We start from the raw sequence: 13217 nt of genomic DNA on the forward strand, positions 1-13217 counted from the left end.
GTGAAGCAGACTCTGTTGGGATTTTTTAAATTGGGACTTTGAAGTCGTCGTTTATCACTGGGTATTATATATAAACATGAATGTAGGCAAGCAGAAATTATGGAGTTTTTACTTCTGGGATTGCAGAATGAGAAATTTAGACTAATGGTCAGTTATGGATTTTTAAATCACTAGAAATGGAAGGTGACAATTTCATGTTATAAAACTAAGTAGTAAATGCTGTTTTGAGTCTTATCTTTTGATTACTACCTAATTTTTATTATAGTTATGTGTGTACGGAGACTGAACTAAACTTATTTATAAAGAAAATCGATTATTAAATAACATTAAAAACAGAAGCTTCTGTGTCATGATAAATTCAATACCTCATTTGAAAATTCTTATCTGTTTATTATTTAAAGTAATAAAGTATTCTTTAAAGTATTCAAGTAACTAACCATGAGCAAGTGAAAAGTCAGTTGAATTGGATAGTTACATATTTCAGGTAACATAAATGTGGTGTATAATCGAAAGTCCTAGAACACGTTAGTTTTCTGATCCCCTTTTCGGAATTTCTACACATCAGTGGCCCTCATCACGGCCCAGTACCTGAACTCTGTTAGCCTGTAAGTTAATGTAACCTTAGTTATGAAAATAACTAATGAATGTATGTTATATCAGTAAGTGGTACTATCGAATAATATAAGAGTGTTTGGATTGCCTTTCAAAATCGATACTGCATCTTAACGATTTTAAACTGAAGTAAAGCTGCATCGTCTCATTTCCCCCTTGCCGTTCTGAACTCTAAGCTCCCACTCGCCCCTGTCCGGCAGGCGTTAATCCAGGCCGAGCAGCTGAAGAGCGAACTGCAGAGGCAGGCAGAGCGACTGGGGAAGGAACTGGCGGCTCAGCAGGAGAAAAGGGCGTCTGAGAGAGAGGCGATGAGGACGGAGTTCGCAGCAGAAAGGGAGGACACGAGGGCCAAGGTACTGCGTCCCCTTCGCCGGCCACGTGGCGGAAGAAGGGCTGGGGGCTGTGTCCCGGGTGGTTCCGGGGCTGCCCTTCTTGACTGGACTTTATATTTTAAAATCTTGCAAGGAGTCACATTTTTCTTATAACTTGGAGTTCATGAAGTGTTTCTGTTATTTTCCATGTGTTTCTCCGTGGATTCTATTCCCTGACCTCTGCAAATAGAATGATCAGTTTGGCTCCAGCAGTCCGTCTGAAGGCCCGGGTGGCTGGACCACAGGACGGGAGGGACAGGCTGGGGGGACCTGCACCTGGAGAAGCCTGGAGGGCCGAGTCGCGCATGGCCTTAGCGTCCACGGGAAGGACTTGGAATTTTATCCAAAAAGGGGTGGAAAGCCAACGAATGGCTTTCAGCTAGGCAGCGTCACAATGCCACTTGTGGTCGATAAAACTCATTCTGTGGATGGGCTGGCGGGCGAGCCGGAGTAAATAAATGCTTGGGGATCAGGCGGGAGGGAACTCCAGTAGGTCCGGGTGGGAAGTCACCGCATCTCAGACCCGTTTCCCAGGGCTGTTTCAGATCACTTTCATTCATCCCCAAGTTCCCCCTGGACCACTCTCCCCTCATGCTCAGCAGAGAATAGCTCCTAACAAAGAAAACAGAAGCTACGAGGTGGTAACCGCCTCCTCACCTATGTATCTTCCCCTCACCCCTGCCTTGAAGTAAAATTTCATCTGCATCCCCACCTCGTCCGGGTGGGAGAGACTTCCTCCTGGCCCTTCCCTTTCCTCTGGGTCCCGTTCTCTTCCGCCACCCCAGGGACCTCAGTCCGAGTCCCGCCCCCTCCTCTGCACCTTTACAAGGTCCTCCACGACAGCCTCTTTCTTACCCAGGAAGAGGACTCTCCACCTTCCCTCACCTGTTGGGAGAAACACTCTTGCTTCTCACCTCACGGTTCTGAGTCTGGCTACACAGGAATTCTAGAACTCTCATGGCGCAGCCTGCGCTCCAAACCCTCTGCGTGGAAATAGCTGCGGGGAAGATCGGGGTCAGTGTTATTTACAGCCGTCCGGGTGGTCCCGGCGTGCAGCCAGGTTTGGAAGCCACCCTAGTAATTCCACGTCCCTCCTCGCTCTTCCCCTTCACGGCCCGGTTTCTCTAAGGATCTGTCCTTAAAGACATGTTGTGTTTACTGTCCCACTTCCCCTGCGCCCTTTAGCGCACGACATTTCAGTTTCTGTGCCTACGAGAACAAAGTCACCACCGCTCCGAAGACCTTCTTGTGCTGTTTTTGTTGAGTATGTTTTCGTTCTTACTCTCCTGGAAAGGTTTTCTTTCTTGTTTTCTCGGAGTCTATGTTCCTGGTTTGAGAGAATGATGATATACGCCTTTTCGTTGCTCTGGGTTTCAAGTGTCTTTGACACAGTGACAGTGACAGTCAGAGGGAAGCTAGGAAAGGCATCCAGGACTTAGCAGGCGCTACCAGCTCTTTTTAGCGCCCCTGTGGCTTTAATCCCAGATATACGTGGTGCTGATTTCTAGGCCTTCAGCTCTCCAGTGAGCTCCCGCCCGAGCCCGCCTCCTCCCCGTCTCGCCTCTCCTGGTGGAGCCACCGTTCCCTCTCCCGACTCTCGCTCTCCCTAACCCTACCTGTCATCGGGTCACCGAGTTCTGGAGACTCAGGCCCCCAGGAATTTAGACTGCCTGTCGCTGCGGCCCACTGCAGTCCACCGCTCACCCTCCCGTGGTTCCGTAGCCCGAGTGCGGCCCCTGCTTCCAGCCTGGCCTCCTTCCCAGGTGTGTTCCACACACCACAGCCAGGACTATCTTTCTGGAGGGAACCTCCCGGCAGGTCAGTCTCTTGCCTCGTGCTGCATGGTTCTTTCGTGTCTCCCTGCAGCCCCTGGGCTCACATGTAGGATCATTTAGTGTAGCGTAACGATTCTACCTTTTTCTTCCCCTCTTTGGCTCGAGAGTCTCACCCCCCCACCCCCTTTCTTCATCTCCTCCATCTCGATCCACTGGTACTTTCTCAGGCGTGCACGGGTGCCGCTCTGCCAGGCTACATTTTTAGTCCAGGATTTTGCCTGTGTTTTGCACCCTGCCTAGAGGAAGCTTCCTCTGCCCTCTCTGATGGGTCCCCCAAAGTTCTTCTTGACTCCGCCTCCTGTCACAGCCTCCCAGAGACGAACTGGGAACTTCTCCTGTGAGCTCCCATAACACAATCTATTGCCAGTTCTTGTCGAGTGGTTGTCTCCCCTACTTTACTAGGAGCCCTTCATTGTATGGTCTCTCAACATCCTCGCAGCCCGGGACACTCCTCTCACATAAAATCTGCCCCACGTATTTTTGCTGAATGACCAAATGTAATATCGGAGGTGTGAGTGAAATGCTGAGCGTTCAGATGCTCAGAATGGATCCCTGTCCATAAGAGATCACGGAAGGCTGCGTGGAGAAGGTGGCGTCTTAACTGAGCTTCAAGGAATAGGGAGGAGTTAGATGTGCAGATATGGGGAGGGTTACTGGCCTCGGGAGTAAAGCAAGGAGGGAGGTAACATTCGGAACTGAGTGTTAGTGTATGTGAGAGAGAAGGGTATCAATTGCAGAGACCAGTGGTGGTTCACACCTCGGAGGTTTTGCTTTCTGGCTTGTTTAGTGGAAACTTTTACCGTGCAGAGTAGTTCTATTGTATAAAAATATCTGGATGAGAACTCCTGCTAAGAAAGGACAAAGAAAGGCTGAAATGTACCAGGCAGTGTCCCAGGTGCTTTCACAGGTGACAGAGCCTCTTTTTTGTACTGACAGTTGTTTTGTGACCAAAGGTGACAGCAGAAAGACAATGTATTTCTGAGTCTGAGTCATTTGTTTTGCCCCCACTAAGTCTTGGCTGTCACTTGACCTCAAGGCCCTGCCCTGAATGCAGGTGTCTGAATGAAGAGCCGGAGGTGGTGCCAGCTGTCCCAGCCAAGGGCAGAAAGTGGCTTTGGAGTAAATGGCTTTGGGGTTGACTCTAAACTGACCTTCCTGTGACCTTGAAGAATTCACTGGACCTCTGCAAATGACAAAAGAGTCAATAATGGAGTTCATCTACTCCAGGAATTGATTGGATTAAATAAGGGTGTGTTTTGAAAGTACATAATATAATACCTGACTTAGAGGGGACATTGAATAACTCTTAGCTTGTGGCCATTGTCACTCTCACTCCAAAGGAGAGAGAGGTGGTCCTGTTAGACGGATTTCTTGGATCCTCGTGTTAGCAAAAGCAGACAGACTGGAATATAAAGCTCGGCTTTACTTCTTATTTATCAGCTTGGGCAAATTACTTAATTTACTGAATCTCATTTTTTTCAATCAAAAATTAATCCAATATCATTCTGTCTCCAGGGGGATTAAGGGAGAATGCGTATCTTACTGCCTAGCGCAGGCAGTTAATGGAATAGGGAGACGGGCCAATTAATCACAGTGTCGTGAGTGTCCTGGAGTTAGTGCTAGAGCAAGCTCTCCACTTTCCTAGCAATAAGGAAGGCTTGCCTGCAAGACTTTAAATTTTCTCTCTTTATTTTTATTATTATTTTTCTTTCTTTCTCCTTTTTTAAAAAAATTTCACTTGTGTGGCAAGCTGTAGGCACGCAGACGCCTCCCACCTGGACGGGTTTTGAGTCGTTCCCCCTCGAAAGGTGCTTGCTGTGAGTTTGCTTGTCGTCCGCGACAGTCCTGGGGCGCGCTGAGCCCCTCGGGTCTGTTCTTTCAATCGGCCATTCATCATATCTTCACTGAGCGCCCCGTGCGGTCCCTGAACTTTCTCACTCGGCCCCCTTGATAACAGCGCTTTGCTGGAGTCCCTCGTTCTTGTGCCTCGTGCAGGGAGAGCCTCTTTGTCCCCGGCCAGCACGCTGGGGACGCCTTCAGTGCAGAAATCGCTGTCAAGCTCTCCCAGCCTGGGTGTCCTTGTCTCTTGCTCGCCCCTGTCAAAGTGTAAAGGACTTACCTGATGTCATCGGCCTGGACACCCAGCAGTGTCGCAGCTGTCTGTGTTGCTTCGGTCTCTGCAACAGATGTGTGTGGAGAAGCTCCTGCGGGGTAGTGCCGACTTCCAGATGGTGGGCGTGGGGAAAAGGAGGTGTGACGGCGGGAGGGGAGGCCTCAGGAAGTGGGCGCCGGGAGGGGGCAGGCAGGTAATGGGCAGAGGAGAGAAGTGATGGGTGGCAGCGCGGAGTGAAAGGAGTGTGATTTGTGGCCTGCCTTATAATAGAAACTGACGCAGCATTTGCAATGAGCATGTTTGCTAACGTGCCTAAGAGTTACTTAGGAAACCACACAATGCTAGTATGTTTTTGCGTAAGTAATATATAGTTTTCAGTAGCTGGCAATTAAAGTTTGTTGCTGCTGTAGAATTCGAGAAAGGCTTTAATGACACATTCATAACGTTGATATTCATGAACTTGATTTTATACCTTAAGGAAATTAAATTAGTATATTCAGTTTGTTTCATTTAACCTCTTTGGACCTGAACCTTTAATTTTAGGTTCAGATTTTAATGTGAATAGAGGTGGTTTGCAGCAAAAGTGATTTTATGTACAAATTAGATTCGTAGCCAATCATTTGATGATAAGGACATACAAACAAGCATAAGTCAAATAGGCAATTCTCCACAATCCCCAGAAAAGTTATACAACTACCATCTAAATTAGAAAATAGCCCTGTGGCTATTTTCATATGTGTTAACTTCAGTTGTATATGTCAAAGGCAATCTTGATTTTATCACAAAGTTTTAGTTATTGATTTTAGTCGTAAAACTGAATCTACACCCACAGCAGTGCACTATGGCGGAATTCAAATGTTGTTATTTCAAATTCATGATCGGCTCTTGTTTTAACAGGTTAGGAACTGATAGATATTCCTATATGTTTTGCTCTGGGGTAAGGTAGCATTTTTTCATCATTTAAAAACTACTAATAGAAATAAGAGATTAAGAGTCTAGAAAACTTTTACTAACAGGGGAAGAATAAGCAGCAGTTGCAAGCAACAGAACTGGAGAGGTTAAATCTGAGCTCTAGGAAGCATTTCCAACACTGAGAAGAAAAGCTCAGAGCCTGGTGCCCATAGTCCTTCAGGAAAGCCCCATGTCCTCATTCCTACGTTCCTTACCGAACATCCGGTGCCCTTGCGGAACGTGGACGGTCTCCGGAGGAAACAGGCAGAGACGGGAAACCGGGGCGAGAAGTGCTGTGCTGGAGGCACGCAGGGCCGGGGCGTGATACCGGCACACGGAGGTGGTTGTAGGCACATGCGCCACAGTGCTGGTCAAACCCTAAACCGCTAGCGAGCATGGCTCAGACAGCTAAGGATGGGAATGGACCCTGGCTGCCGACAGCAGGCATGGCTACCCCAGTGCGCGTTCGCTCAACGTCAGCCCTGAGTACGTGAAGGGGCTTCTGCTTGGTGCTGGGAACTAGGAGTCAAAGAAGCCTTCCTGGAGGGGAGGAGATCGTGGCTGAGCAGAATCCTATGGGAGACATAGGGCCCGCTAGGTGGTGGGAAGGCTGGGGAACTTCGGAGAGCCCCCTCTTGGGCGGTACTGGCGGTACTGGCTCACAGACCACCAGCAGCTGTCTCGGAAGATGTCTGCCTCTCCAGCTTTCCTAATCGGTTCCTTGTATACCCTCCGGATGGGAGAAGGGTTTAAGAGTCCTCCTCTGAAATTCATTCATGTCAGTCTCTTCCGTAACTTACACAGGCGTCTGCTGGCACCGTGGAAGGTCACCCAAACCTTTGATTTTATCCCCATGCTATATGTTTTCCACAATGAGAGAAGAGGCCAGGGAAGTACACACTTAAGCCACACGGGACAGAGAGTTGAAGAGGTCAAGTGCACAGACCCGACGCACAGAGCAACAACTTCCAGAGAGCTCGGTGGCTGAGGCGCTATGAATTCCACACCCTCTTAATACTGAGTTTGCCAAGTGCCATCATCATTTAAGACTTTTATTTCCCCTTGCAGATGTTGACTCTGTCTCAGAATATTGCCCAGCTCGAGGCCCAGGTGGAAAAGCTCACAAGAGAGAAGGTTTCGGCTGTTAACCAACTAGAGGAAATTCAAAACCAGCTTGCTTCCCGGGAAATGGACGCCACAAAGGTACAACGGCAGATTCTGTGGGCCCAGCACGCTCCCGCTGCGCCACTCTGCTCCACCCAGAGAAAGATTTCAGTTTAATCATTACCTAAATGTTTTCTGACACATTTTCCCCTAACATACAAAGTTCAGAGAGAAGTTTGGTGCAGAAAAGTTTTGTTATTTCAAGATCATAAAGGTCCGCCTAGTTGTCATCTGGCAAAACGAATATAGCACGGAGCCACGGGCAGGCCCTTCCTTCGCTGGGTGCCTCAGACACGGTGCAAAGATCAGTTATGACACGTGCTGTGTTCTCATAGAGCTTCAGAGTTTGGTGGCTGAGACGGGCTTGTAAACAAGCCGGCTTTATTACTTTCGTTATCGGACATTTGATAAAACTAGGATTTCTAAATGTGCCAATTAGGAGTAGTTTTTGCCAAAGGTAGCATAGGTTTGGTCTTCACAATAACACTGAAAGACATATTTATGACATGAAAAATGTGTTTCACACACAAAAAATTGTGTACCTCCCATTCCTTTTCAGGCTTGGCCTCTAAAATCAAGATTCTAAGACTACAGCTCATTATTTTGTTGGTCTTTAAATTTATGCTGTAAAACGCCAGTGTTTGCTGTATGGGCTTCACAGACTTGTGGACCTGGAACTAAAGTATTTGATGATCTTAACTGACCAGTGTAAGGTCCATATTTAAGAAACACTGAAAGTCTACGTAGATTTCAGCAATCAGTTGCTTTAACACTAAGAAACTAAATGTGGGCATGCATGACATAATAAAATAAATGAATCTGGTTTTGACCAATATACAGATTATTTTAAAATGCATGCCCTTTTCATATTGAATTTTATTTCTCGACATGTTTTCCTAAATTTGGACACATTTTAATGCCATTGTTGTTTTATAATTTAGTAATTAAGTGAACTTTGATAGGAAAGGGAGCCTGTTTTTCCTTTTTGTTCCTTGAATTTATGTAATTATCATTTGTTTTGTAAAATCAAGCTAGCAAGTGCAGAGGTTTAAAAGTATTATTTTTGCCAGTGTAATTGATGTGTTGGTGTGAGGGGGGGTGTAGAATTAGGAGAATTGATGCAGAGGGATGCAAATGGTTAAGCCGGATTCATAGATGAATGGTTTGGCAAGAGTCTTCAGTTCTTTGTAGTGAAAGAACTTCCGGTTCAAACGTGTACAGTAAAGAATGAACAAAATCAAGGGGGTAAAATAATTTTAAATAAGACCTAATGCTTATACGTTTATTACATATAATACTTTTGTGTTGGTGTTCGGTTTTACACACCATGGCTGTACAATTACTATTTCTGATGATACCAAGTTGCATATTTTCATTTCATTCATGTACATACATCAGATAGATTGAAACAAGGCAGAACTCAGAAAGGAAGTAAATTAAGGCCCCTCCAATTTCTTTTTGCATTCTTAATTTTAGATTTTATTTAGCTTTTAAATGAATAACTTTTTGTAAATTACTAATTTTTTTTGAAACAGGAAAAATCAACTCACACATTGAAAGCATTGTATTGTAGACAGAATTTTTAGTAATTTTGTTATTTTCCTAGCTCTCTGAGGGGAAAAGCTTAGTGGCTTTTTCTTCTGTCTTCTCACAGTGATAAGAACTTTTGAATGCAGACCAGTTTCTTTTTGAAAGTATTTTTTATTTGAACGTAGAAAACACATATAGCTTTTCTAAGATTCTAGAACCTCGAGCATGATGGTACTAATTCCCAAAGTTGTAACCATCATGTTTGGAGAAATACCAAATTTGAATAGTTTCAAGTAAATACGACCATTGCATGATACATAATTTGTAAAACTTGTTTTTGTAAATGAGAGGCTGACTTAGAATTGTGTATTAATTCCTCTTTCTACAGGTTCTCATCCCAAAGGCTTAAAGTTTCTTTACATTTATCTGCTAATTGCTTTTTTCCAAATATATTTATATCTGTAGAGATGACAGATTGAAAAAAATCTATGATGGACATTTTAAAGATACTATGTGTGTTCATTATTTAATGATACATTAGAGTTATTTCACATTCAGTTAAATGTGCATTTTCCTTTGATGTCAAACCTACAGCTATTAATACAGAACATGCCTAGTTTCGGTCTATGACCTTCACCCGACAATCTTTCTTCACTTAAGTGTGCAGCACTGTGTGTGATAAGACTGATATTATCTGCAAAGCTTGCAGAGAATCCTGGCTACTAAACCTAAATATCAGTCATACAGTCAATTAGCAGGCAGCAGAATTTCTTTACAAACTTCCTTAAATAAAAGCCTAATTGATAAAGTGTTTACAGGAAAGTTATATAATATAGAGTTTATATTTAACCATAACAATTTAAATAAATAATAGCATAGCTTAATATTTTAATTAATAATTTTACCTAATTCAAATTGAGATGATATTGCATTTTGGATGGTAAGAAGCCATTGAAACTACAATTTTACATAATAAGTCATGGACACATGACTTAAATTTCTTAGTTATGCATTTCTTTATCTGTAATCTGAAATTGTTAGACTCAACAATACCTGATATTGCCTCCACATCTTAACAGAATATTATATTGAATGTTTTAATAGAAAGTGCCTGTCTTAGAAAAGTTTTATTGTATTTTATTTATATGACCTCTAGGGGGCACTAAAAGATCTAATTGCAGGCAATGCCTGGTAGATTCTGGGAACTATTGATCTAGTTTTTATACTCTAACAGGTGTGTGGGGAAATGCGCTATCAACTGAATAAAACCAAAATGGACAAAGATGAGGCAGAAAAGGAGCACAGAGAGTACAGAATGAAAACTGCAAGGGATCTTGAAATTAAAGATCAGGTAAGAGATGACACAGACCCCCAGCAGTTAACACATAACTCATGTTCTGTCTGAAGTTGATGTGGTTTTATTCCTAAGTCATTTGTTTCTATTACATTGTTTCTAACTAATAGAACTATTTGCTTTAGACTATTAAAAGAATTTCACTTGTAGTTGCCTCAGATTACCACCTTTCACATGTACGGGTAAGAACACCACCGAGTGCAGACAGAGTTCCAATCTGGCAGGTCATAAATACACTTTTGGAGATGTGTGTCTATTACTTACAAAAGTAAAGAAAAATGTTCTAATGCACAGTTTGAACCTAAAATATACATACATAAAGTTCTTGAAAGATGCCAACTCAAATCCCATTTTAAGTGAAAAAGTTTAAAATTTGAAAGATGGGATGAGTTGATATGTAAATATGTCAGTCACATCGATTGCTGGCAGAGTGAAACCAGTTTTAACTAAGTAAGCATGAATACGTTTGCTCAGGGTGCCCAAACACAGTAAAATTAGAAATGTTAGAGAAAAATTCTCCTTCCTTCAGTTTGAACAGGTGTTTCATATTAAATTGTTGTCGCGATCGTATAGATGCTCCAATTTTAACTGACAACACGGATAAAAGGGTTAGCAAGGCTGCTCTAAGTGGCTGGCTAACTTTGATTTTCTATTTTTATGTTACAGTACAGAACATTGAAGGCTTTCATTCTTTATGTTCAAGGAAGGCAGGTTGATAAATCTATTCAATTAAAATAAGACCGAGGTCTTAGTATCAATGTTTTAAAGAAATTGCTGCAATTTAGAAGTAGGTAGCCCTAAGTAAACTTTAAAAAACGTGTTTCTAATTCAAAGCATTTTTCCTTATATTCTTCAACATATTTTCTCTTTCAACCTGATCAGCTCTCTGTGACACTCACACAAATGGAAAAATACTGAAAGTGAAAGTAATAATGAAACAGTGTACTAAGTTTTTCAAGTCAAAACTGAAATCCTTGGCTCTGAAGTAAAATCTAAACACATTAAATTAAATTCTGCTTTTGTATCATTATATTCAAAGTGGTACAGGTTTTTACATTTCCAGAAGAATTTTCATTACGAACATGTACAAATAATAGAGCTATTTCCTTCCATCCAGTTGGGGGCGTGCCTGATAGTGAAATTGAAAATTCTTTTTATCAGGGACCGAAGGTTGGAACTACCAGACCAAACACAGAACTTGCCTTTGCTGATGCACTGTGGCTTGTTTTTAAAGGACCATGTGGGCACGGCCTCATGACCCTTATTGTATAGCTTTGGTGGTATTCTATAGCATCTGCCAGCCTAACGTTTAGGACTAACTGGAAAAATATAGCAAGGAAGATTTTCTGACTTATTTAAATTTACATTATAATGTTCCAAAGAGAAAAATCACTATAGGAATAATGACATTATAGTATCACTTGTAAATGAATAACATGTGTATAATATTAGTCTTTTAGCATTATATCCCACATCTCATTTTAATTAACCGGTGATGGTGTGGAGGCTAAAGTGGCGGAGTTTTAAAAGGTGTTTTCATTTGTAAGCATTTCCTGCTAGATAAGGAAACATGAGCAGTTTTATAATGATTTTTAGTGTTGTTTTTCGATAGAGATGTGCCCTTTTAGCAGATCCGAGGGTCAGGAATTAAACCTCTGCATGGTTACAAGGTCCATGCTGTGAGGTCCTCGTTTCCATTTTTTCTGGGACAGAACATGAGGAAGTCTTATAGGTAGCCTTTGTCACTATTTTGTATGGAGCAGACAGTTTCAGAGAGGACAGTGGCGGTGTCTCATTCCACGGACGATCTGAGTAGCAAAGCAGCGATTGTTCTCTGGCTTCTCGGCCATGACCTGACCTTCTGTCTCTAAGACCCAAGAGCTGCTTTGCGCGGCCACCATCTGCACTCAGGGAAGAAATTTACATTTAACTTTTAGCAGCCGGGCATGTGGAGCATTGATCAGAAATACCTGGAATAATATAAAGTGGGTTTAACTTTTTCAGGGCTGCGGGTCATGCAATTCACAATAGCAAGAAGCCTCTCTCTAGGGGCACAAACAAGGGTGATCCTTGTAATATCGTCGTTTTACCCATATTTGTGTTACTCTGACCACTTGGTACATTTCCAAAGTAGGTGGGAAACGGAGATTGGAATGTGGTGAGAACAAGGGCTTTTTTGATGTATCCAAAACAGGGCAAATGTTTGACCACCAGAACCGTTTTCCTTGTGACCCAGGGCTTGACTGTGGCATAATCAGAAAGAAAGGTTAGGGGAGTAACAATGACAACCTCTTCCTCCCACTTTCTCCCTTTCTTTAAATATTGTGTCAGGAATCCATGGGTGGATTAGCCTTTCCGTCCTCTCCTTTGTGTGCTTCCGCTTAGAGCGCTCCTGTCAACTCCGGGGGGGGGGCTTCTTACACACACACACACACACACACCACAATTAAGAAAATAAAAGGATATTTGGTTTGGAGGAGAATGGAATAATCTGTAACTTGATTTTTACTAGAAAGTTTTGTAGGCAACAGGCAGGCACACACACCCCATCACAGGAATTTAAAAACACGCGTGAGGATAAAGCGAGTATGGTAATGCATTTCCACGTTTCCTTCAGCATCATTGTTTCTCCTGCCCTGTCCCATCTTACCCCGTCGTCCCCCTCTCCTTGTCTTCATTTGCATCAACTCTGTCCCCTCCGTCTCCTCTGTCTTCCCCTTCATCTTCCTCTCGTCTTCTTCCTCCACTCGTTCTTTTGCTGAGGCATTTTAAAAAGACCTCAGACATTGTTACTTCACCCATCAGTACTTCTCTGTGCATCTATGAAATATTATTTCACAATCGCTAAGTCATTTCACACCTGAGAATATTAACAATAATCCTGTAATATCATACAATGCCCAAGCCATATTCAAATTTCTCCCACCACCTCAACCATCTTTGTTTTACAGCTGGTTTGTTCAAATCAGGAAAATAGGTAGGGAAGAATGTTGTAGTATTGCCTCCCTTAATAGGAAATAAAAGGAAACAATACAGAATTGCAACTTTCTTTGTCTATTGTTTTATTAAATTGCATGCACGATAACTTGATTGTGCTTTGTATTTGTGAGGTGCCATCATTTGAAAGAAAGACGAATCAGTCCTGCAGGAGACTGTTTGAGGGACACGCCCCCATGCAGCAGCACCCCCCCCCCACCCTCGCCTTGTCCTGAAAGGAGCCCCATGGCATCTGAAACTTGTAGCATAATGAATTTCAGAGCCTTACACCGACGACTTAGGAATGCTGC

General features: G+C 43.1%; 1 protein-coding gene across 2 annotated transcripts in view; it reads left to right on the forward strand.

Annotated features, from left to right (window-relative positions):
• The window catches only part of SDCCAG8 (SHH signaling and ciliogenesis regulator SDCCAG8), a 182725-nt gene that overhangs the window by 43999 nt on the left and 125509 nt on the right, over positions 1-13217 (forward strand). For both annotated transcript variants that reach the window (XM_045859945.1, XM_045859955.1), the window contains exons 10-12: positions 813-965; positions 6951-7085; positions 9811-9927. In XM_045859945.1, coding sequence (XP_045715901.1) covers positions 813-965; positions 6951-7085; positions 9811-9927 — 405 coding nt within the window. The remainder of the gene's footprint in view (positions 1-812; positions 966-6950; positions 7086-9810; positions 9928-13217) is intronic.

The sequence above is a fragment of the Phyllostomus hastatus genome, unplaced genomic scaffold (genome assembly GCF_019186645.2).
Source record: "Phyllostomus hastatus isolate PE091 unplaced genomic scaffold, TTU_PhHast_1.1 phas_contig_148, whole genome shotgun sequence".
Classification (NCBI taxonomy): domain Eukaryota; kingdom Metazoa; phylum Chordata; class Mammalia; order Chiroptera; family Phyllostomidae; genus Phyllostomus; species Phyllostomus hastatus.